This window comes from Sceloporus occidentalis, unplaced genomic scaffold (genome assembly GCF_023333645.1).
Source record: "Sceloporus occidentalis isolate IW3139 unplaced genomic scaffold, rSceOcc1.0.p SCAF_110, whole genome shotgun sequence".
NCBI classification, from domain to species: Eukaryota; Metazoa; Chordata; class Lepidosauria; order Squamata; family Phrynosomatidae; genus Sceloporus; species Sceloporus occidentalis.
In genome coordinates, this window is record NW_028317090.1 from 3,181,641 (window position 1) to 3,208,451 (window position 26,811).

General features: G+C 42.6%; 1 protein-coding gene across 3 annotated transcripts in view; it reads left to right on the forward strand.

Moving 5' to 3' along the window:
* Nucleotides 1-1,221: 1,221 nt before the first annotated feature.
* Nucleotides 1,222-26,811, forward strand: part of LOC149283188 (programmed cell death 6-interacting protein) — a 58,641-nt gene continuing 33,051 nt past the window's right edge. For all 3 annotated transcript variants that reach the window (XM_089497884.1, XM_089497885.1, XM_089497886.1), the window contains exons 1-6: nucleotides 1,222-1,427; nucleotides 15,141-15,195; nucleotides 22,995-23,064; nucleotides 23,509-23,636; nucleotides 24,448-24,601; nucleotides 25,858-25,958. In XM_089497884.1, the coding sequence (XP_089354010.1) occupies nucleotides 1,222-1,427; nucleotides 15,141-15,195; nucleotides 22,995-23,064; nucleotides 23,509-23,636; nucleotides 24,448-24,601; nucleotides 25,858-25,958 (714 nt within the window). The remainder of the gene's footprint in view (nucleotides 1,428-15,140; nucleotides 15,196-22,994; nucleotides 23,065-23,508; nucleotides 23,637-24,447; nucleotides 24,602-25,857; nucleotides 25,959-26,811) is intronic.

The following is a 26,811-nucleotide window of genomic DNA, read 5'->3' on the forward strand; positions in this document are numbered from 1 at the left end:
CCCCCTTTACCTCTAACTGCACCTTAAGTTAACTTTATTAAATTAACCCTCAGTCCTCAGCATTATATTAACCCTAAAAACCCCATTAACCAAAACTGCCCCTAAATTAGCCCTTAAACCCATCAACCATGACTGCCCCTAAATTAACCCTTAACACCCCATCAACCATAACGGTCCCTAAATTAACCCTAAAGACCCCATTAACCATAACTTCCCCTAAATTAACCCTAACCACCCCATCAACCATAACGGCCCCTAAATTAACCCTAAAGACCCCATTAACCATAACAGCCCCTAAATTAATTGCATGTACTCCAGATAAATTACCTAATAAATTGGTATGGTCGATGGGGTCTTTAGTGTTAATTTAGGGACAGGATGGATATCCCCATGCTAGCCTGCAGGAGAGAGCGGTGGAATGGACATCAGGGGATCCAAGCTTTGGACATCCATTCCGCAGCCCATCTACAACTTTTGGGGGGGGGGCACTCTTGACATTGGCCACCCACACTTAAATACCATGCCACTGTTTTATCAGACTCTCAACTGTTCCCTATTACACACAATCATTTATACCAGAGACACCCCCATTTCTTTAGACATTTTATTCCAGAAGGGGAGGAACAATTGTAACGTATACACTTAACCGACAGTGGGGCCATTAACCCTCTTGATCTGTTCCCATGTGGGACATTCCTGAATTTCCTACACAGCTCAACTATTTCCATTTTCGGCACTGTATATCAAATACTTTTCCAAATTGACTGTTTCGGTTCAGACTGGTGGGTTTTAAAAAAATAACCAACAAAATCCCCACAGGCCCATCCTTTGCCCTTGTTTTACAATTTCCTCCATTTCGATTCTCATATAGTTTCTAAAAGAAAAGCTTGGGAGAGAATACCATCCCAGTAATCTTTCGTGAGATGAAACATTAGTTGCAGAAACCTTAATGAAAACCCCACACACCTAAACTAAATGCCCTTCCTCCTCACTAATCTCTTTACAGACAACATGCCTGACGTCACCGTCACCTGACAGAGATATCTTGCAATACGCTGTTTGCTTTGAGGGCGGCTACTTTGATCGTCACGGGTCCCGTGATCACGAAGCACCCGGAAGTTTTTTCGCTGTCTGGATCGTCAACCCAACCAGACGTTTCTTTAGAAGGTCGTGGTTTAAACTTTTGTGTATTCTTACAGCGGTACATACTGGTGCTCGGATATGGCCACCTTCATTTCGGTACCGCTCAAGAAGACGTCCGAAGTGGACATAGCAAAACCGCTGTCAAAGTTCATTCAAAGCGTTTATCCTGCCGGAGACGAGCAGGCTGATTATTGTCGCGCGGCCGAGGAGTTCAACAAGCTGCGTAAGATTTCAGTTGGAAAGCCGCTGGACAAACATGAAAACTCGCTTGAAACTGTCATGAGGTAAAGCTTTTACCGAGTTAGGGCCGCGCCATTGCTCTCTAATTTAACACTGGATAAAGGTGGAGGCGCGGCCTGTGTTAGAACCTGCCCGATATGTGTAGAGCTACTGTTTCTTAAGACCAACTTGTTTCTGTCACAGTTGAATGTTAGCCTTGGCTAGAATACTATACGTCACATCACTTTGCTAACATTGCACAATCTTAAAAGGAATGCGGTTGTGTAGATGGAAATAAAAGGTGTGTATATACACCATGTTACCTACATCGTGATGTAATGAGTAATAGTGGGTAGTTTCATGTCTTAATTATTCGTTTCATTGCAATACATTGTCTTACTAGTGTAGTAGTTTACTAAAGTAGGCTAAATATTAAATTATCCAAAAATGTTTTGAGTAGGGTTATATATGCAGATTATATAAAGTATAGTAGCTTAAAGCGGTTTAGAGTATTTACCAAATATATAGTTACTAGCTGAGCTTAAATTTGTTCAGCAATAAATGTGGGAAAATGGTTTTAAGGGCTCTCCTAATATATATGTCAGTCACCATGAAACTCTAAGGATCTCCATTGGATACCTGCTTTTATATCATAGCCTACATATGATCATATTATATTTCAAGGGTATACAGTTGAGTTTATTTTATTTTTTTCCACAGTGGGAAGGTGGCCTTGGTATATGGTGATTGTTCTTGTTTTGTTGTTTTTTTTTTTGTTTTTTTTTAAATACTGGAACCCCACTTAGTGTGATCAACTGGACAAATCCAGTACAAGAAACATATACACAATAGAAGGTTGCAGGTCTTGTCATATTTGTATTTAATTAACAGATTGTAACTACTGCTTTGAGATGAAAAACATCTTTGATAACACAGTACACGTAGTACCATATTTTCCGGCGTATAAGACAACTTTTGATCCCGAGAAAATCTTCTCAAAAGTCGAGGGTCGTCTTATACGCTGGGTATACTTACTTACCGAGCCGGACTGGAGAATCACGAATCTCTAGGGGAGGGGCGAGTGGAGAAGCCGCCTCCCCTGGGCCGGTCTTCAGGGCCGCGCCGAGGTAGGTGCAAGATCGTGATCTCCCCAACTAGCCCTGATCAGCGGGCGCCCAACTGATCACGACCTCCCTCTAACTAGCCCAACAGGGAGCTCGAGGTCTGGCAGGGTTAGGATACAGATCCCCCGCAGCGGTGCAGGGGGCATGCATCCTACTCTCCGATACGCTCAGACGGCCTCCCCTGCCGGCACTTTCCACGGGGGGGGAGTGCCGGCACGGTAGGTTGTCTAAGCACATCGCGCAGACGTGCAGCGGCAATGTGCGTAAACCCCCGCTGGCGGCACGTCTGCTCGGTGTGCTTTAACAATCTCCCTTGCCGCGAATTCCCACGGGTGGAGTCCCGGCAAGAGAGATTGTTAAAGCATATCGCGCAGACGTGCCGGCAGCGGAGGTTGTTTACACTCGCCGGTGAACGTCTGCACGGTAAGCTTTAACAATCCTCCTTACCAGTGCATAACGGTATACAACTTCCGTTGTATACCGTTCTGCGTAGAATAGATGTCCCCTGCCGGCCCCGCAAGACACCCGGGACTCTGGGAGTCTGCACTGGTAAGTTTAGTGGAGGGGGGCACATCTCGGGGGACAAACACACACAGTGGCAGCATATCTCGGGGGGGGCACACACACAGAGTGGCAGCATATCTCGGGGGGGGGCACACACACAGAGTGGCAGTGTGTGTAAAGGCAGGGGTGTGTGGTGAGGGCAGTGTATAAATGTGTATGTATGGACAGGCGTATGTTACGGGCAGTGTATGTGTGTTTGTAAGCTGGTGTGTACGTATGTTAGGGAGAGCTGACCCACCCAATCCAAGCAGGCTTTGTATACAACAACCAGCCAATCACCGGTACGGTACAGTGCTTGCCGTGATTGGCTGGTTATTGTATACTGGGTAGAGGGGTAGTCTTATACTGCGAGTATAGCCCAAACTCTGTTTTAACTGCAAAAGTTGGGGGTCGCCTTATACGCCAGAAAATACGGTAGTTTGTTGCAAAAGACACAAGTCCAACATGTTTATCCACAATGTTCCTCCCGAAATAATGAAAAAACACACATTAAAGGTGATTTCTAATTGTGTACCAAGAAAGGGGGGAAAAAAATCCTTCTTGACATGGAAATCTCATTCCTCGCTGGATCAACAAGCTTATAACTAATCATGTCCTCATCCACATCGGAGGAGAGGACGTCACCGCAAGCACCATCGTTTTGCCGTCACATGAACTGAGGGCAATATTGGTGCACTTGCAGCGAGATCATCTCCCCGGATTAGAGGATCACAGAGGACATCATTGCAGCGCCGCCATTGTGGCGGAAGTTTCTGGGTTATGTCTGCGAAGATGCAGAGGAAGAAAGAAGATACCTGTGACGGGACCTACCTGTACCCCGGCTAGGTACGCCTGCCCCCCCCTTCCACTTCTGCCCAGAGTTATCCAGAAGTACACACTGGAAGATGCACCAGTCAGACCACGGACCTGGTTTTCAGATCCGGTGATGAATCTGTATTGCCCTGCTTTCCATTCCTGATATGACAGGAGCTAATAATTCAACACACTATACGTTCTCCAAATCCAGAGTGCTAAAGAGGATGTCTTGGAGATTTTCACTTGTTTTGAAATATGTTATCTCGATAACCTTTTCTTTTTGGTGCTGCTTGAGACAAATTTCTCCCTTCTCCACCTGAGGTTCTTGACGTCCTTCAGCATTTTTTTTATTTTTTTTTTTATTATTTTTTTTACCAGTGATTACATCCTGCTACACTTAAAGTCCAGATCTTAACGCTAAGTTCTTTCCTTGACTACAGGCTTGCTGGGCATCTTTGGTCTCAAGAGGTTTGTGGTGGCACTCTCCCATTTACAACCCAATATTACACAGAGTGCCTCTCTGGGACTTGAACCTAGTACTTCTTTCCAGGAAGTGTCCTTATACTTCCTCACTCAAGACATTTTTCTTGTTAGCTATTACCTCAGCAAGAAGAGTTGGAGAATTACAAGCATTCTCTTTACTTGACTTTCTGCAATTCTACTCTGATAAGGTGGTGCTATCTCTATCTCCAGAATTTATTCCTAAATTAACTTCAGACTTCCATAAGAGATGAGATAGACCCAGCTACTTCTGACAGGAATCTTCTTATTTCCTTTTGTGGGTTCCAGAAGAGGGCAAAAAATCTCTAGATCTTATCTTCTGCTGGAAATGCTTCCTTTGGTGGAAGAGTCTTACAAGTAGGGCTGCAACAACTAATCGATAAAATCGATAATGAAAATTGTGATAACGATTTTCCTTATCGATTAGTCGAATCGATTTTTATCGATTTATAAAAGTTTTTTTTCAGAGCAAACTCCTCTCCTTATATAATCCGACCTCAAACAGAGATCGGATTATAACACTAGAATCCAGATCCCCCGCAAGGCTGCAGGAGACCTGGACTCCCCTCAAGATCAGCCGGTGGGTGTCCATGCGATGTGGGCTCCTATGATGCAGCGCCAGCATCACATGATTTAGAACCCCCAGCGGAAGTGAAGGGGAGTAACGGAGGCTGTCTGTGCGCATCGTGCAGACCCCCACCGGCTGACAGAGATTTGAGGTCTCCTGCAGAGCATCATCCTCTCTGTCAGCTGGTGAGGGTCTGCGCGATGCGCACAGACAGCCTCCGTTACTCACCTTCACTTCTGCTGGGGCTTCTATGAAGCTCCAGTGAAAGTGCCTGTCAGCAACGGAGCTTCACAAGACACCAGGGAGTTGGGTAGAGAGGCAGAGTGGTGTATGCTAGGGTGGCTCCCAAACACCACTCTGCCTCCTCCCCCTCCCATACACCACTCTGCATCTCTACCCGACTCCCTGGTGTCTTGTGAACCTCCGTTGCTGACAGGAGGCAGAGTGGTGTATGGGAGGGGGGGAGAGAGGTAGAGTGGTGTATGGGGGGTATAATGAATTTCATGGTAGCAGAGTGGTGTATGGGTGTGATGAATTTCAGGGAGGCAGAGTGGCATATCTGGGGCAGGCAGAGTGGTGAATCAGGGAATATAATGAATTTCAGGATGGTACAGGGCATTTATGGGCGGCGGTGTGGCATATCAGGGTGCACAATGGCATATAGGGAGGTATAAGGCATAAATGGGGGCGAGTGGCATATTGGAAGTTATAAGGCATATCAGGGGGCGCAGTGGCATATAGGGGGTATAAGGCATACAATATTAGGCATATCAGGGGAGCATAAGACATATCTGGGAGTAAAAGGTATATCAGGGGGCTCAGTTGCATATCACTGGCATATCAGGGGACACAGTGGCATATCAGGGTGCTCAGTGGCATATAGGGAGGTATAAGGCATAAATGGGGGCGAGTGGCATATTGGAAGGTAGAAGGCATATCGGGGGCACAGTGGCATATCAGGGGGGCATAAGACATATCTGGGGGTAAAAGGTATATCGGGGCTCAGCTGCATATCACTGGCATATAAGGAGTATAAGGCATATCGGGGGCACAGTGGCATATCAAGGGACACAGTGGAATCTCTGGCATATAGGAGGTATAAGGCATATCTGGGGGCAGAGTGGCAAGCTGGGGGTCAAATGTGCATAACTGGGGGCAGTTTGGTAAATAATAGAAAATATAAACAAGGCTTTTTTCCTCTTTTTTTTTTTTTAATTAAATATGAAAAATAGTTAACATATGAATTAATATTTACTAATGACTTTGTATTAAAACCTAGTTTGAGAAACACTGGGTTCTTGTAGCTTTTATTATGTCAGTAAAATAAGAAGATGAGTAGAGAAATGGCATTGTGATAAAGAGATGAACGTGTAAATTGTAAGTTGTTTTTTTTATTACATTATTTTAAATAAAAAAACTTTTTTTTTTTTATCTGATTAATCGGCCAACTAATCGAGTATTAAAATAATCGTTAGTTGCAGCCCTACTTACAAGCTCTTATATAACCAACCCCTTTATCTTTGGTATATCACTTGTGAGTGCTGCCTAAGAAGCCTGCAAAAACATGATTTCTTATGTATGTATGTATATTTAGGTGTCTTTTTCATATCTTATATGAATATGACATGAAGGTAATAACATAGGTAACATTAAAAATTAAACTTACAGGTGTAATATACTTTATTTATAATGCACCGACAGATTCCGCAGCGCTGTACAAAGATGAAAATGTTACAGATAACGGCAAGTACAATGCAGCAATTGAAATACAGGTACAAGAGGAATGAAGGGCCCTGCTCCTGCGGGAACTTACAATCTAGGTGGAAAAGGGGTGAGGACTGCGTGGTATTGAATGATAATGTAGGGCGGGATAAGGGTTGTAACTGGGTGAGAGAGAAGTTTTGATGTTTTTGTTAGTGGTAGGCTTCTCTGAAGAGAAAAGTTTTAAGGGAGCATTTGAAAGAGAGTAGAGTTGGACAGCACGGGGAAGAGAGTTCCAGAAGGTTGGTGCTGCGCAAGAGAAGTCCTGTAGGTGGGCATGGGAGGAGGTGGTAAGTGAAGATGCAAGGAGCAGGTCGCTGTTGGATCTTGGAGGGCGGGCTGGAGTATATTTGCTGATGAGGGACGATAGGTAGAGGGGAGTGGCGTTAGTGAGAGCTTTGTAGGATAGAGTAAGTATTTTGAATTCAATTCTGCTATGGATGGGGAGCCAGTGGAGGGACTTGCAGAGAGGTGCGGTAGATGCAGAGTGTCAGGTGAGAGATTAGTCTGGCAGAGGCATTGGGGATAGTTGGGAGAGAGGCAGGCCAGTAAGTAGGTTGTTGCAGTAGTCTAGACAGGAGATTACAAGGGAGTGGATTAGTTGTTTTGCGGTGCTGGCAGTCAGGAATGGACGAATTTTAGAAATGTTGCGGCAGGATTTAGAGAGATTTTATGTGAGGGATAAAAGATGAAGAGGTTTTAGTCTAGGGTCACTCTGAGGCAGCGGACGTGTTGTGAAGGAGAGATAGTGGTACCATCGACAGTGATGGAAAGGTCAGAAAGGGGAACAATCTGAGCAGGCAATGTATGCCTATACACTTAAAGTCTTCTGTTTATAGTAGATTTATATAATGATATGACTACCATCTGGAGAGTGTCCTTCACTTGGCTTTGCTGTCAAGGCTTTTTCCTTTACCATGGAAAGGATCCTACAATCATCCACCCCTGTTGTCTTCCGTGGACATCCAGGCCTTTTTGTGTTGCAGAGCTCCCCACTGCGTTTTTTTTTTTTTTTTACTCTCTCACAATGTACCAAGGTGACTCCTAATGTTCCTGTCTCTGATTATTTTTTTGCATTCTAAGGATGGCCTGCTTCACTTTGCGTTGAGAGCTCCTTTGACCGCATGTTGTGGGTGCACAGCAACGGCTTCCAAACCATGAATCAACTCCAGACCTTTTACCTGCTTAATTGATAAGGAAATAAGGAATAGCCCATATTCATCATTGAACTGTAACGTAAAATTGATTTTTGGGGTGGGTGCTTTTATAGCCTTTTGAGAAGGTTATTTTCCCTGTTATAGCTTTCCTGAAACATTCTAAGTGCTCGGCAAACCACCATCTAAAGAAATGCAAGAATCAAAAAGGTATTCAACCTCATTTGGATTTTGTCAGATCTCCAAGCAAATTTACTAATTCATATTTTGTGTTTTTCCCCATGTTTTTTCTGTATATGTACCAAATATGTATTTTGTATGGGAGGTCAGATATCTGGATACCAGAGTTCATGATAAACTGTAGCCAAGACGAAGTTCAGGGTGCCAGAGGCCAGGATAATCGATAAATAAGCCAATATTCAGGATAAGAGGCCACCAAACAGAATGCCGGAAATGCCAGAGAACGACTTGCCTCTCTAAAGGCGCAGTATAACTGAGCTCTGTCGTTGTTAATATGGCAGGTTTATATAAATGCAAAGGACAGTCTCCCGAGCTTCAAATCATCTCAGCCGCACCTATGTTGCCATAGTGACCGACAGCTGAATCTAAAACACAGGGAGCATGTATTGCGTGCATGGCCACCAAGTGGCGATGTGCCACTTGAAACCGTCCACAGGATGCTAGCATGGAAGGAGGACACGCTCTGTGTCCACGAAGATGGGAACATGAGCCAGGGGAGTTGCCACATACCAGAGTAGATGCAGAGGAACGCCTGCATCGAGAAGAGATATGGACCTGATAGAAGCTGTGGCATTCTTTTTGTCACTTTCAGAACATTCACCATCTTTTCATAAATGTATTATAAAACTTTTTAGACTAACACGTTTTATATACAAACTTGGTTGCTCTCCTTTATACGCAGATCTCTTCCTTCAATCAACTTACTTTTTTAGTTTATGCTAATGCACGATATGCTGCTTCAGTGAAATTTTCCTGGTTTTGCGTTCTGCAGCTGAAGAGTTTAATACCTGTTTGTTTTCTCAATTACTGTATTTGATCGATTATAAGACAAGGTTTTTTCCAGAGCAAATGCTCTGAAAAATACCCCTCGTCTTATAATCGGGGTCGCCTTCTAATCAGACATCAACTAGGTCTGACTGAGACTAAGATCCAGATCCCCAGCAGCGCTGCAGGGGACCTGGATTCTCCTGTCTTATGCCCTTGCCCCCCCCCCCCACTTACCGCTGCTTGTGACTCCCCGGTGTGTTGTCCGTGCAGCGGGTAGACGTCTACGCGATTCGCTTAGACAACTTCCGCTGCAGCCGGAAGGAGGTGCGGTTAGCAGCTGGGGTTGTCTGTGTCCATCGGTGTGTCTGCAGCGGAATTTGTCTACGCGAATCGCATAGACCTCTACACGCTGCCCCGGCTGCGCACCAGGAACTCAGAAGCACCAGTAAGTTTGGAGGAGGGAGGGGGGGTGTTAAATGGGGGGCATAAGGCAGTTTTGCCTTTTAACTCCCTTAATACCACTCTGCCTCCTGAAATGCCTTTATACCTCCCTATATGCCACTCTGCCCCATAATATGCCTTTTAACCCCCTAAATGCCAGAGTGGCATATAGGGGTATAAGGCATTTCTGGAGGCAGAGTGGCACATAGGGGGTCAAAAGGCATATCATAGGGCACAGTGGTGTATAGAGGGTTAAAAGGCATATCATGGGGCACAGTGGCATATAGGGGGTATAAGGCATTTCTGCAGAGAAAATCTCCATTAATGTTTGAGACCATTTTAAGGTCTTGTATAGAGGGGCTTTGCCTATTGGATCTCTGCATCGGAGCACCATTTCACTTCATTGGCATACAGTTGGTTGTCAATCATGCCTTCCTTTTTACAGCCCCAGAATATAATTCCTCCTCCTCCAAATATTAGTGTAGACCAGGGCTTGACAAATTTGTTGTAAATCTAGGCGCCAGCTAAAAAAGTTAGGAGCCAGGAATTTTTTTTACACTAATTGTTGGTTAGGAGTGATCTGATCATCATCAGCCCACTTACTAAACTCACAGCATTTGACCTGGAAGCACCCTGGACTTTTAGGTCAGTGCTGGTTTTTTTTTGGTTTTTATATATATATATATATATATATATATATTAACGCTTTCAATGCTGATGTTCCATTGGAGCACAGCATTGACTGATATTTAGTCCCCACAAGCTTGTGGGGACAAATGTTAACCCCTGCAATGCCACAAATGTGTTATAGACAATTGTGGAATTGAAGGGGTTAACCCTGCACTGTCGCTCTCATGGAGCGATCAGGCAGCAGGGGGGTGTTGGGGCTGGTCTCCACACTCATGTGGAGACCAAAGAACCCTCTCCCCCTGTCCCTGAAGCTGCCACTGGCAGCTGGGACGCAACTGCTGGTCTATAGACCAGCCATTGCAGGGGGGAGTCTCTGATGACTGCTGTAGGCTTCCATGCCTACAGGAGTCAAAGGGCTTGTGGGGGCTGGTTTTTGCTGTTGCTGGTCTGCCTGGGCTTCCAGGCAGACCACCAGCAGCAGAGCCCCTTACAAAACGGGAATTAACCCCTAAATGCCGCGATCGCATTGAAGGGGTTAACGCTGCCCTGTCGCTCTCATGGAGTGATCAGGCAGCAGGGGGATGTTGTGTCAGGTCCCCACACTTGTGTGGGGACCCAATCAACACTGAACCCCCTTTCCTGAAGCTGCCTGTGACAGCTGAAAACGCTATTGCAGGTTTTCCTGCAATCGCGGTTTCAGCCTACAGGATCACTCCGTGGGAGTGATCTCAGGCTCGGGGGCGGGCTCTGAGTGGCTGTGCTGTCTGCCCAGACTCCTGGGCAGACAGCAGCAGCAGCGCCCCCCGTGGTGACGCGGGGGCATTTTTTTTTTATTTTATGTAAGAGGCTGACAAACTCCTGGGATTTGTCGAGCCCTGGTGTAGACACTATGCGTTCTGTTGGGCAGGCTTGTCCTGGTATCTGCCAAACCCAGGATCTTGTATCACGCTTCAGACAGTTACCACTTTTAAAGGTACTCCGCAATTCAGTTTGGCCCCATGCCTATGCTCTTGATGGCATACACCTTAGCAATAGGTGTCACTGAAACACCTAAACTCAAAAATTAGGAGGGTTGTCCACATACTTTTGGTCATATCATGTATATTGGCAAACCTCCTGCCTCTTATGTTAGATTTTTTTGAAGAAATAAATGATATGGACCTGCCATCTTTTAGCAACCTAAATTAACTAACATTAACATAAAAGTTGTTGGTCAATGAGTTCCAGTGCTGGCTCTGCAAATGTTCTGGGTTCAAGCAGCCAGTCGGAGGGAAACATTAGACAAATGGGGAGCCGTTCCACTGCAGCTCTTAATTTCTTCCTTTTTAATGGCTCAAATGAATGTTTTGGGGGTTTTCTCCTGAACCCATCAGCTACTGGACAGTGCATTTGGAGCTCGTGTGTGTGTGTCGCTTGTAGTGAAGTTTTATGGGCAATGATATCCAGTGACGTTTTCTTTTAGCGAAAAACTTAGATTGGCTTTGACCACAGCCTGGTTTTATCTCCTTTTGTTCTAATAAATTTGCTTAATCTGTAGACCTGGAGGCTGCTGTTTTTGGCAATCTCATATGTTGGCGAGTTTCTCTACAAAATTATCGCGTTGATTCCTTATGGTAGTGCAATGAAGTCCAGCACAATCTTTGGAGATAAAAAGATAGGTGGGGGTTCCCCTTTAATGAATTTAACAAAAGAAACCCTGAAAATATTTTCTAGTATTTCACAATGTTGCTTTTAAAAAATGTTTTAAACATTTGTCACATTGCAGATTGTCCTGGTTGATATTGTGTAAATTGACATTGGTATAACATTTAGCAAACACATACAGTGTAGGAAAAAATAATTTGATCCCCTGCTGATTTTGTACATTTGCCCACTGACAGACATGATCAGTCTATAATTTTAATGGTAGGTTTATTTGAACAGTGAGAGACAGAATAACAGCAAAAACAAAAAACACATTTCAAATAAGCTTTTATAAATTGACTTGCATTTGACCCCTTTGCAAAACATGACTTAGTACTTTGTGGCAAAACCCTTGTTGGCAATCGGACGTTTCTTGTAGTTGGCCACCAGGTTTGCACACATCTCAGGAGGGGTTTTGTCCCACTCCTCTTTGCAGATCCTCTCCAAGTCATTAAGGTTTTGAGGCTGTCATTTGGCAAATCGAACCTTCAGCTCCCTCCACATATTTTGTATGGGACTAAGGTCTGGAGACTAGCTAAGCCACTCCAGAACCTAAATGTGCTTCTTCTTGAGCCACTCCTTTGTTGCCTTGGCGGTGTGTTTTGGGGTCATTGTCATGCTGGAATACCCATCCATGACCCATTTTCAATGCCCTGGCTGAGGGAAGGAGGTTCTCACCCAAGATTTGACAGTACATGGCCCGATCCATTGTCCATTTGATGATTTGATGCGGTGAAGTCCTGTCCTCTTAGCAGAAAACCAACCCTAAAGCATAATGTTTTCACCTGCATGTTTGACGGTGGGGATTGTGTTCTTGGGGTCATAGGCAGCATTCCTCCTCCAAACACGGCGAGTTGAGTTAATGCCAAATAGCTCTATTTTGGTCTCGTGACCACAGCACTTTCACCCAATTCTCCTCTGAATCATTCAGATGTTCATCGGCAAACTTCAGACGGCCTGTAAATGTGCTTTCTTGAGCAGGGGGACCTTGCAGGCGCTGCAGGATTTCAGTCCTTCTCGGCGTAGTGTTAACAATTGTTTTCTTGGTGACTATGGTCCCAGCTGCCTTGATCGTTGACAAGATCATCCCGTGTAGTTCTGGGCTGATTTCTCACAATCGTTGAAACCCCACAAGGTGAGCTCTTGCATGGAGCCCCAGACCGAGGGAAAGTGATGATTATTTTGTGTTTCTTCCATTTACGAATAATCGCAACTGTTGTGACCAAGCTGCTTGGCGATGGTCTTGTAGCCCATTCCAGCCTTGTGTAGGTCTACAATCTTGTCCCTGACATCCTTGGACAGCTCTTGGTCTTATCCATGGTGGAGAGTTTGGAATCTGATTGCTTCTGTGGACAGGTGTCTTTTTCTATACAGGTAACAAACTGAGATTAGGAGCACTCCCTTTAAGGGAGTGCTCCTAATCTCAGTTTGTTACCTGTATAAAAGACACCTGGGAGCCAAACATCTTGCTAAATGATAGGGGATCAAATGCTTATTTCGCTGAATAAAATGCAAATCAATTTTATAATTTATTTGAAATGTGGTTCTGGATTTTTTGTTCTCTCTCACTGTTCAAATAAACCTACCGTTGAAATTATAGATCAAATAAATGTTTTCCTTCACTGTATTCTACCTTTTAGCCTTACAATTAGGGCTGCAACAACTAATCGATAATAATCGATAATGAAATTCGTTGCCAACGAATTTCATTATCGATTAGTTGAATCGATTTATTATCGATTATAAAATGAGGGTTTTTTCAGAGCAAACGCTCTGAAAAATACCCCTCATTATATAATCCGTTTAGTCTGACTCACAGCAGCAGCTCCTACTTACCAGCCCCACCCTGTAATCACTGTGACAACTGGCCCCGCCCCTTCCTTCTCCCAGAAGGCCAGAACCACATGGCTGTGACACTCATCTAACTGTAAGTATAAAATTAGGTGGGGGTTAATTTAGGGGCAGTTATGGTTAATGGGGTGTTTAGGGTTAATTTAGGGGCAGTTATGGTTAATGAGGTGTTTAGGGGCAGCTATGGTTAATGGGGTGTTTAGGGTTAATTTAGGAGCAGCTGTGGTTAATGGGGTGTTTGGGGTTAATTTGAGGCAGTTGTGGTTAATGGTATGTTTAGGGTTAATTTAGGGGCTGTTGTGGTTGACAGGGTCTTTAGGGTTAATTTAGGGGATGCTGTGGTTAATGGGGTGTTTAGGGGCAGTTATGGTTAATGGGGCGTTTAGGGTTAATTTAGGGGCAGTTATGGTTAATGGGGTGTTTAGGGTTAATTTAGGGTAGTTGTTTTGATGGGGTATTTAGAGTTAATTTAGGGGTAGTTATGGTTAATGGGGTGTTTAGGGTTAATTTAATGATGAGGACTGAGGGTTAATTTGATTAATTTAATAAAGTTAACTTAAGGTGCAGTTAGAGATAAAGGGGGGCCAAACTAAGGGGAATCTAAATCCTGGGGGCAGTGAAGATTAACCCAGTACTTATTTAAAAAAGTATGGTGCCAGTGTGCTGTGAACGGGTCTGTGACTCTATGAGGGGACTATGAGATATCTGGGGGGTATAAGGCATATCAGGGGAGGACGGAGTGACATATCTGGGGGTATAAGGCATATACATTAAATAAGGCATATGTGGGAAGGGCAGTGTGGCATGTCTGGGGAGGACGGAGTGGTGTATAAGGCATATCTGGGGCCACAGTGGCATATCTGGGGGTAGACTGGAGTGGCATATGTGGGGAGGGCAGCGTGGCATGTCTGGGAGGTAGTGTGGCATGTCTGGGGAGGATGGAGTGGTGTATCAGGGGGTATAAGGCGTATCAGGCACAGTGGCATATGTGGGGGTGGAGTGGCATATGTGGGAGGCAGCGTGGAGTGGCAGATGTGGGAGGCAGCGTGGAGTGGCAGATGTGGGAGGCAGCGTGGAGTGGTATATGTGGGAGGCAGCGTGGAGTGGCAGATGTGGGAGGCAGCGTGGAGTGGCAGATGTGGGAGGCAGCGTGGAGGGGCATATGTGGGAGGCAGCGGGGAGCGGCATATGTGGGAGGCAGCGTGGAGCGGCATATGTGGGAGGCAGCGTGGAGCGGCATATGTGGGAGGCAGCGTGGAGCGGCATATGTGGGAGGCAGCGTGGAGCGGCATATGTGGGAGGCAGCGTGGAGCGGCATATGTGGGAGGCAGCGTGGAGCGGTATATGTGGGAGGCAGCGTGGAGCGGTATATGTGGGAGGCAGCGTGGAGTGGCATATGTGGGAGGCAGCGTGGAGTGGTATGTGTGGGAGGCAGTGTGGCAAGCCTGGGCTCAAATGTGCATAAATTGGGGGCGGCTGGTTGGGAAATAAAGACAAGAAATGTATTTTATCAAAGTTTTTTTTTATTCTGCTGTTTGTATTTAACATCATTTGTTTATTAAATTATTTTAAATAAATGAAAAATTTATTCATTTTTTTTATCCGATTAATCGAAAAAATAATCGGCCAACTAATCGATTATGAAAATAATCGTTAGTTGCAGCCCTACTTACAATCCTTTTGTTTGTGTTTTTATAGGTATTACGATCAACTGTGTTCAATAGAGCCTAAGTTCCCATTTACAGAGAGCCAGGTAAGTGTTACAATTTGTTACACTGCAAGCTGATGGCTACTATAAACTGTTTATAGTTTAACCCCTTCAGTCACTTTTACCATTTTTACCACGTGGGTTTAATTAAGATTCCCCCTTTCCACCTAAAACGTAAACCTGCAATTGCCGCCAACACTAAAGAAAATGAATCCCTTCCGTACACTATACTATTTATGTACAGAGCACTGTAAAATTAAATTAAAAGGACTGTAGAGTAGGACATACATATGTAACAATGTTTTTCTGCCTCTCTAGTCTCGCAAAAGAACTGTGAGAGAGCGGCAGAGCTGACATTCTAAGTATTCTTTCTGTAATGCAAGACCTGTGATGACCAAGGTCAAAAGTACACATATTGGCATTGAAGCACCCAGGAACAGCAAGAACTGCTGTGATGGTGTGCTAAAGACCTTTACTAAGTGCATACCATGGCGCCACATGGTCGGTATCGTATCAAACTACATGGCGGCAGGGAAAACGTCCTTCAGTCGTCCACTTGTACTGTAAAAGATTCAGGAAAACATTTGACATTCACAACCATATCTTGAGGTATTTGCCACTTCAAATAAATAATGTACCTGACTTACATTTTAATAATTAAGGGTAAGACATTATTTACAAAAACATTTGTTTCACAATGACGCAGCAACTTGATCATTAAACCCCTTCAATCCCAGGGGTTTTTGGTACCTCAAAGCCCGGAGCAATTTTGCCATTTTTCGGTTCAGAGATGATTCTCTTTTCCTGTGAATAGTGTACCCATGTAAACTATATATTGTTTTTTCAAGGAGAGATAGCTTTCTTTTGATACCATAGTTGGATAATTAGCTGAAAATTTAGAATGAGAAATTTTTTTAAAAACTAGCGAAAATTAGAAAAAACAGTTTTTTAATTTTCCTTCTGAATCCTCACAAATTTAGGTAAAGTGATGGAAAATCCCCTCCAAGTTTATCAATTCAGGTGTCCTGATTTCAGAAATACCTGATTTATATAGATTTTCCATACTTTTCCAGCACCAGGGAGCATACTATAAGGTGTACATTTTTTGTATAATTTTTATGCCTATGGCTTAACGGGTTTGGGAGTTGTGAACGGGGGCAGGAGGGTTATACTAGCTAGATCTTATGCTAGGACAATGGGATGTTAGGTTTTAAATTTTTTTATTTATTTTTTTGTATTTTTTTTATATATAAAAATTTTTTTGCATTTTTTATATATTTCTTTTTACACACAAATGGTTAGAGGTCTTCTTAGGGACCTCCTGAACATGCCAGTAATGTCACAATGACATCACAGCTCACATTATTATTTTTTTATTATTTATATCATTTTATTTTTTTTAATATTTTTTAAATGACTAACCATTTTTTTCCCCCAGCTTTTCTGTTTCAGGGCGGGAGGGCGGGTGAGAGACATGGTTTCTTACTCCCCTCCCCGCGATCCCCCTGCACCGATAACACTGTGATCTCTATGCAGGTCCTCACAGACGTGCATAGAGATCGCAGCGTCTGTGCCTCATCGGAGGATAGGATATCCCCTGCAGGGGATATCCTGTCCTCCGATGAACTTCCGGGTTACGTCAGCAGTGACGCAACCCGGAAGGGAATGCGCGATCGGGCAGTTTGAAACGTAACAGCTGTGATCTCTATGCAGGTCCTCACAGACGTGCATAGAGATCGCAGCATCTGTGCCTCATTGGAGGACAGGATATCCCCTGCTGTCAAACAAGCCTGGTCTCCCGTGCAGCGGCAGGGATGTGTCCCTGACGCTGCACGAAGGGCTGGACGTACCAGTACGTCCATAGGGGTTTTTTACTAGGCGTTTTTTGGACGTCCCGGTACGTCCATAGGGGATTGAAGGGGTTAAACAATCTGCTCAGCTCACCCTCTTTAGACCACTTTTTGGCTAAATGTATTAAAAATCATTTAATATAAAGAAGCTCTACTCCCTTCTGCCCATATCAAATGAGATAAAAAATCCAAAACAAGAATGGAATAATTTTTAATGAATACATATAAACATGTCAACTGAATTGAAGAAAGATGCAATAGATGGTATTTAGTCCCAAGTCGTCTGTCTAAAATGTTCCTAAGCCAAATAAATAACTGTTGGAGGTGTGGTAGACGAGGTAATATGATCCATATTTTTCCTGCGTATAGTGGCAGTACGTATGGGTTATTCTTTCCCCTTAGGACAAGCTTCTGAAAGACCAATCAAAAAGTAAACTCCTCCCCTCTTACCCATAAAAGCCGGCAAACTGGAAGAGTCCTCAGTTCTTTCTTGTCCCTCGTATAGTGAACAGCTTCATGGATTCTTCTGATGGTGCGGCACACGGGTTGTTGCCGGGGGGGTGAATGTTTGGCTGCGGTTTAAACTTCCCGGGTGGAAGTTCCGTGCTGCGCGCTTTGTAACTGGCTTACAGAGGCAGCGTTCACTCTATCCTTTTTGGCTCCGGAGAAGGAGCGTGTGGAACAAACGCCCGGGTGGTTATTCGTTCCACGGTGATCCTGTAGCGCGATCTGAGCATGCGCGGGTCGGATCGTTTTTATGGCGCCAATTCTGATTATTTGGCAGCCTATTTAAAGCTGTGCAAACCTGACTGACCACAAGAGTGTGCGTCAGGTTCCCAGACAAACCTGCTCCTCCTGCTAAAATAGCTGGTTCTAAAGCTAGATATCTAGCCTGTGCAGAGTGTAATATGCCGCTCCTGGACGGCTACAGAAAAATGACTTCACAATAGTGTGCTGCGGACATCTTGGCAAAAGAAAAGCAAAAGACATGCACTCATTCTTATGCTGTTCCAAGATAATTTATCCCAGACCTTTCAGCATTTAAAGATGCGGCTAAATCTCCTGCACCTGAGTCACCTGCAAAAGGCATTAAAGGCAGCATTGTCTGACCGTTCTTCGGGGGAATGCTCTCGCTCATTTTATGATTCGGAGAATGGATTTGGATTTCCACCTCGAGAAATTGACATGTTTATTAAAGAAGTTAACTGCGTTCTTCAGTTTCAACTGAGAGCAACTAAGAAGGGTCTCCCCTATTCCTCCCAAATTAGTGGAATTGATGCAGAGGGAGTGGAATCACCCCGGCAATCAAGCTTTTATTTTTAAGCAATTCAAGTTTTAAGAAGATATCTAATGGCAAGAGTTTCCAAAGGTAGAGGTGCAAGTTGTTGTTGTAGAGGTGCAAGGTGCACAGTTATCTAAGTAAACCGCGCTTTCTATAGGTGAGATAGCGGGACTCAGAGACGCTATGGATGAGAGAGCCGAAACAGCCGTTAGGAGATTGTTTCAAGCAGCTGCATTTCAGAAGTAAAGCAGCTTCAGCGGGAGCAGCTGTTACCAAGCCCTGTTGATATATGGAAGGCGGATACAGCCTCTAAAGCAGACTTATGCGACCTGCTGTTTGAACAAGGAAGGCCTTTGGAAGGCAAGAGCGCAGGGGTCGCCTGCTACACTTTCAGAAAGCATGGTTTTAGTCTACAGAAATCACATGAATATTGGAGTGGTATAGACAAATAGTTTTTGTAGTCTACAAGATCAGGGTTTTTCACTCTTCCTCGGGACCACTTCCTGTGTTCCTCTTATCTTACAAAAAGTAAGAACAAAGTTTTGTCGGCAGCAGTGTTGAAGTTGTTAGTGAAGGAACAAGTGCCCTCGGAACATCACTGGAGAGGAGTGTATTCTCTAATTTTTTTTTTTTCGATTTAAAGACCATCTGTCATCGTTGTATCGCTTATCAACATTTCAGAATGGAAGCCATTATATCCGTTTCCAACATCATCTGAGAAGGAGATTTCATGGTCACTATACACCTAAAAGATGCGTATCTACACGTCCCTATGGCAGTTAGTTCCAGGAAGTTCCTGAGATTTGCTGTAAGAACAAAGAATGGCCTGAAGCATTTTCATCTCAAATCTATTCTTTTCGGGTTTGGCTACCGCTCCTCTAGTCTTCACAAAGCTTCTCTGTCCCCTGGTGGCGCAGTTGAGACGGTTTAGCCGTCATCCCATATGTCAACGACTGGCTTCTCAAGGCATCCTGTCCAAGTCAACTAAATCACCAACTGAAGACTTCAATAGCCTTTTTAGAACAGGGATGGATCATAAACATAGTAAAATCTAATCTTACTCCATCCAGGAGAATCAATTTCCTAGGTTGCATTGTGGACTCTGTATCCCTCTTTTTGCACCTTTCTTCTCAGAAGATCACGCGGATCAAACCATCTGCAACGATATCCGATTTGTATAATCAGGAAAGCAATGAGTCTCCTGGGTTTTTAACCTCTAACATCCCAGCAGTAAGATGGGCCCGGTCAAGAATGAGGCCACTTCAGTGGCAGATCCTTTCCAGCTGGTCCAGGTCTCAAGAGGAGTTAGATTCTAAGATCCAGGTGTCAAGAGTGGTTCTCCTACAGCTCAATTGATGGCTTTGTTTCAACCAGCAGACTGGTCCATTGTCGCAACAGATGCGCCCGAGACATGTTGGGGTGCTCACCTTTGGTTCCACAGAGCCCAAAGAAGATTGTCTCCAGAAGAGGCAAGCCAGTCATACAACTAAAGGGAACTGAGTGCAGTTTTTCTAGCCCTAAAGGTGTTCAAATCGTGGATTATGTTCCCCCACGTAAGCTTCAGTCAGACAATGAGACTGTAGTAGCTTACCTCAACAGACAAGGAGGCACAAGGGCTTGAAAGCTTCAATGTCTTTGTTCGGAGATTATTATTTTTTTATTTTTTTTTGATATGGGCCCATAATCTTCTGAGATCTATCGGCATGTCATATCAGGGGGCCTTCAATACACTGGCAGACGACCTGAGCAGGGGAAGATATTCTCAGACAGAGTGGTCTCTGAGCCCAGTTATTTTTCGACGGGTTGGTCGTCAAGTTTGGGCGTACAGAAGTAGATCTTATGGCTACAAGACAAAACAGAAAACCCCTCTTTTTGCGTTTCTCTACAAATAGACTATTCTCATTTTCTAGACAGACTAATAGCGATATGGCAAATCAACCTAGCCTATGTGTTTCCGCAGTAGCTCTGATCCCGCGTATCCAGAAGTTCAAGAAGGACAAAGCCAGGGTGCTTGCAATCCTTCCTTTATGGCCAATCTGGGGTGGGTTCTCGGACCTGCTCCAGATGACGATTTGTTCTTGGGAACTTCCAGTATCTACTGGGAAACCGCAATGTCCATATACACACCCTCCAGATGTTTTGCTTAACAGCATGGATGCTGCAAGGCTAATTCTACAGGAGAAGGTATTCACGGTGCTATAGCCGGTCAGTGGTTAAATTCGAAAAGAATGGTGCCAGGATCAAGACTTCCATAGCTATCCTCCTTCTATTCCAGTCATCTTCCAGTTTCTTGAGAGGGGGTTCAATGCAGGTCTCCAGGTGGCTACCCTGAAGGGACAAGTGTCCGTCCTCGGTCACTTCTTGCTTTGGTCTTGGCCTCGGATCCCTTTTATTAGGCTTTTTTTTAATTTTTTTTTATTTTTTTGCAAGGCTATTATTCTGGCTCTCTCGTCATCCAGTGAGTTCATTGTCTTTCATCAGGATGAAGTAGTTCTGCATCTCCGACCATTTTCCTCCCTAAAGTCTTGTCGCGGACTAACATTAACCAGTCTTTAGTGTTACCCACCTTTTTTCCTAATCCTTCTTCTCCAGAAGAGATCTTGTGGCATTCTTTTAATGTCGAAAGAGCTCTTCATGTCTATTTTCAACGTACTGCAACAGTTCGTGGGTCAGACCGCCTGTTTCTTCGGTTTCATGGGAAATCTGCGGGCCAGGAGGTGTCCAAATCTACTCTGGCTAGATGGCTTGATCATACTATTCGTTGAGCCTATGTATCCTGTAAAGTGGATAGCATTGTTTGTCGCTTTAAGGACACTGAGCCTGTGAAGGGTCAAAACATTTTGCAATGTGTGTCAGACATGAGCAACACAAGCTTTTCCAACAGCATCAATTTATTGTGTATCGTAGTAAATCACGTATCCCAATGCTCAGCGACACCCAAATGATCATTGTGTAGTAAGCTATATGATTTGTGTATTTTTTTTTTTACAGCGTATAACACAATCTGTATCCTGTAAAGTGTATGTATCGACTCATATTAATGCGCGCTCTACTAGAGCTATGTCCGATTCCTGGGCAGCTAACGCCTTAGCTTCCCCAGAAGAAATTTGCAAAGCGGCAACCTGGTCTTCATGGAATACTTAGCCTATAATGGCTAACATTTCTGCAGCTTTGGAAGCTGCCTTTGGCCTTCATGTTCTTCAAGCGGTCAATGCATCTATCCCACCCATGTAAGGGATCTTTTTATATCCCATACGTACTGCCACTATACGCAGGAAAAAACAATTTCTTACCGTAAATTTTTTTTCCTAGTATAGTGGCAGTACGTAGTTCCCTCCCTTATACGTTGAAGTGAGTAGTATTTCTTGTTATTACTGAGGACTCTTCCAGTTTGCCGGCTTTTATGGGTAAGAGGGGAGGAGTTTACTTTTTGATTGGTCTTTCAGAAGCTTGTCCTAAGGGGAAAGAACAACCCATACGTACTGCCACTATACTAGGAAAAAGAAAATTTACGGTAAGAAATTGTTTTTTTGGGAGTTGTCACTTACATAAAAGTTTATGTGCAGAGATCTTTAACGATATCAAGTGCTACTATACACGTAGTTTTGGAACTGATGTTAGTATGGCTTTATTACATCTACATTTATTTAGTCTTAATAAAAAAGAATGTTTATTGTACAGGCCCCGATGGCACACAAACTACAAATTACGAGAAATCGCGGTTAATCCCATTTAGGGATTGAGTAAAAGTTCTTCACTGTAAAATGGAAAACGGAATAGCTATATGGATATGCAGACTTTTTCACATCCCGAACGTGCCCTTTTAGTCCCTGAACAACCCAACAAACACATGCATGTGGGGTATCACTGTGCTCAGGAGATGTTGCTGAACACACATTGGGGTGTTTTGTGACAGCGACATATACTAGGAGTGGTGAATTCATACCTGAAGTGCAATGTGTGTGGGAAAAGATACGAAATAAATGGTTTTGAAATAGCAAAACGCTACTTTCTAATTAGTGCCCAATAACTTGCAAAGAAAATAAAAGCATTGGGTATTTCTAAACTCAGGACAAATACAATCTATTTAGCAGTTGTTTTTTTTTCTCAAATAAAAGTGAGTCCACTTTTTAACAAAAAACCACCAGATTTTAACATTTGTTTAAATCTAAAGAAAGCTCTGTTTGTCCTGGAAAAAACTATAGAATGTGTGTGGGTGCACAGAAAATTACAGCTAAACAGCGACAGTGGGAAGAATGTAAAAAAAAACAAAACAAAAGTCACAAAGTGTACTACAAGGAAGATAGTCTTGTCATTAAGGAGTTAAGTTACTAAACGTATTTAAATCTAAAATTACATTTGTATGAACTTCATGTAGTGTGCACTGTAGATTTCATAAATTGCCTGAAATCTGTACAATAACCTATCAGACGCGTTAAAAAGCAAATAAATAACCCCAAATAATAATAATGGCTAAATATTGGTGACCAAGACAATAACAAGATCCAAGACATTTAAGTGCAGAGTGTAGCAGTATGTTATGCATCCTCAAGATTTTAAGAGACCATGTGGGTTTAAAAATCTGACACATTTAAAATATTTTCATATAAATATATGCATTACCTGTAAACCCATGTTTGCCATCTTATTGTCCATCATTAATATTATGTTCATTGAATTGGTTAACAATGTTTTTCCTGTTAATTTTATAGCTCTGTTTAACGTTCACATGGAAAGATGCCTTTGATAAAGGATCTATCTTTGGAGGCTCTGTAAAGCTTGGTAAGTTTGGGTTCTTTTAAAAAGAATATTGTAAAACTCACAAAAAAACTAAAATATGTCATGTCATTTCATGTCATAGATGTTGAACACGTTATTGGTGGCTAAAGCAACACATGTTATGTCAAGTGTGGGCATAAATATTTTTTGTTGTGCAAGGGCTTCAGTCACTAAATTTTGAGTTACGGTGTGTTTCAATTTAACTATACTAACTAACTCATTCAGATGGTATAAGATTAGATGCAATGTTAACTTTATGCAAAGTACAGTACCTAGTAATGAAATACCTGCCATGTGGTTCCACAAATCCAATAAACCGTAATGTTATAATTCTTGTGACCTTAATTGTCATATAAAAAAATATTTAAATTGTATTCACATTGTTATAGATACAATTGGCTATAATTATTATGCATTAATATTCATTCTTTATTTTTGTTTTTCAAGCTCTTCCTAGTTTGGGTTATGAGAAGACGTGCGTGTTGTTCAACATAGGTGCACTAGCTAGTCAGATTGCATCAGAACAAAACCTTGATAATGACGAGGCGCTGAAAGCAGCTTCAAGATATTACCAGGTAAAGAAATCTTTGCTTTCATACTTTCCTAACCAAAACTTTCTGTCAGGTCACATGAATGCCTTGGCAGACAGCCATAATCATGCAGTATTTGCTAGATAATACAGTTACTAGTATTATATTATACTAGTACTGGTCTTAAAGTTGGTTTTGCATCATAAAACTAATGCCATACATTTGTATAAAACTGTAAATAGATCATTAAACTAATCAATAATGAAAATCATTAACAATTTGAATTGATTATTTGTTGCAGCCCTAGCAAACGCACATATATATTCTGTGCATTTACACTGCACTACACCGGTATTGCATGAAGTTCCTTTTGACACATTTCGTGCATCTGTTTTCCCCACCAAACTCAAGCTGGCAGTAAAAAAAAAACAAACCTGTTTTCAAACACATTTTGCATGCTACTTTGAATTTGCTGAAGCAATGTGCAACTGCAGAAACAGATTTGTGTTGAGCAACATCCCCTATAGTACAGTGTGTGTATCTATCTGCTAGCTTGGCTCTTCACACACATAAACATCAAGACCTCATTGATATCCCCAGAAGGGGAATTCACTGTGACTGTCACATTCAATAGCTCAGCTTGGGACCATAACTTTCAGCCCTCCTAGCATAGAGAACACCAGGCTGCATTTAGCCTTGCTGATGCGTGTGATGTGGTACTGCCCCCGTTGGCAGTTAAGAGGATAGCAAATTAAAATACAAGTTCTACCTGTTTAGTGATGGCTCACTTTACTTCTAGAAGTCCTTGCTTATGTTTTACCTGTCTGTCTTCATAATGTTTTGTTTGTCTTTACAGCTTGCTAGTGGAGCATTTTCACACATTAAAGATACGGTTCTGTCTTCATTAAACCGAGATCCTACTGTTGATATCTCTCCAGACACAGTTGGCACACTCGGTCTAATAATGCTTGCACAAGCCCAAGAGGTGTTTTTCTTAAAAGCTACCAGAGGTAAATAGTCTTTCAAAGTATGTTTTAGTGAAATTGTAATATTGTATTAGATATCACATCCTTATATTTATCTTGTGCTAGGCATTTCTACATAAACTTAGTATAGTACTAAGAAACAAAGAAAACCTTCCAGTAGCAAATGTGGAAGCACATTAAAAAGAGGGCTAACCCCTGAATATATGTAAATATATAAACATACACATCTCATCATCAAAATGTATTTCGATACAAAAAGCAAGGAATATGTGCACATTCAGCAAACGCTATTTCAAAACGCATATGGGAAGCATAAGTATTGGGGATTCTTTATCTTTAAAGCCAGCCAATGCAATTTGCCCCATCAAACCCTATATTTTTGAGAACTAGACACCCCAGAGTATTTCAAATAAATGCTATCTTAACCTTTCCGTGCCTGAGATTCTACTACCAGCCTTTGCCAAAGTTTGTGGTAGTAATTTTTTTGTAATTTTATCAAACAAATTGTACTTCAGGTGTCTTGTATATGTCACCCTGATATGTGTTCTTTTGATTACAGTGATACCACCCATGCGTGGGTTTGTCTGGTTGGTTGGGGGCTAAAAGGCCACATTTTGGTCAGTCTGTGCCTATGACCTATCATTTAACCCGGCCACTCCAATTTACCCCATCAAACAATTTCATGATCATGTCACACATTTGTCCTTGATTTGTTCAGAATAGTTATTGACCTTGCAAAATGACATGTTATAATTTTGCAACATTTTAGTTGTATGATGCCTTGTTTGAAAATGTTACAAAGGTTAGTTTGATAGGCAACATTGGATAAGGTTTGGTTGCATCAAATGCGTACCGTTTAAGGCCGGGTTTTATGTTTAGTGTTTTCATTTAAAGCCTTTATTGGTCTGTATAGGCTCTGTTTTTAGGAAATACGTACCACATCAGCTTTCACGGTCTGTTTTCATCTAGCTATTTAAAGGCAAACTGCCTAAAGCTTAAACGAGTCCCGTACGGTGGAGAGATAAATATAAGCCCAGCGGTATGCACACATAACTTTAATAGTTTTTTTTTACTTTGAGTTTAATAATGCAATTTATTATTATTATTATTATTATTATCCTTTATTTATATAGCGCCAACAGTTTACGCAGCGCTTAATACAATACATAAATTCAAGGGATATGACAAGACAAGAATTGACAGACTAAGACAAACCGATACATTTGGTGGAGAGAGCCCTGCTCGCAAGCTTACAATAAGTATGTTCCTTTTTATTTCAGATAAAATGAAAGATACACTAATAGCAAAATTGGCTAACCAAGCAGCTGATTATTTTGGAGATGCGTTTAAGCAATGTCAAAACAAAGACACATTACCTAAGGTCAGTATGATACTTCGATAAAGCTTTTACCACAAATACATGTAAAGGTGAGGCAGCAAATTAAAATCTGAAATGGCAGTTATGACATAAATTACAAAAACATTTTTACCTTAATGTACTTTTTTGTTCTCCTTCTTTGATCAAGTACATTGTCTGTAAGAGGGGGAAATAATTGTTTCCCTAGTATAAAGGCTGTGACGGCTTGAAACCTCAGGTTCTATTGAACACTTGGTGAGGTTCCATCTGAACATGTTCTATGTGTTTCCTCTTGGTGGCAGGTACAGCTGAGCCCATACCCTAACGGCCTTGATAAGATCACAGTGCTCATAAGCCCTGACCTTCTCAGTTGGAGGGCAACTTTATAATGTTAGTGCTTGGGCTAGAAAATTTTACTTGTTTACATATCATTTTTCCCCTCACAATATATGCACTTGTGGTAATCAGTTTTTTTTTTCTGAAGAGCTCCCCTTTTTGGCTGGGTGTTTGATCATTTATAGATCCCATGAATTGATGGCTGCCTATTGGTGTGTGGGAGACGCTTTGAGACCTGGTCATCCATTGTGACTCTAGTTCATAACTAGAGTTAGGCATAGAACATGCACCTTGAGCCACCATCCTTGTCCATGTAGCACTTTTATTTTTTGTTTGATCATGTATCTACTTACATGTTTCACTTTAACTTTTTCAATTTTGATTGAATATAAGTTTATTTCCAATGGCTGCATGGATGATTGGTATACGAGTGCTCTGACAATACCATAGAAGATCCAGATTCCCCCAAAACCCTGCTTTGTAATAGGAAAGGTGGATGATGCCTCCTAGTTGCCACCTACCCTTTAAGGTATTGTTCTCT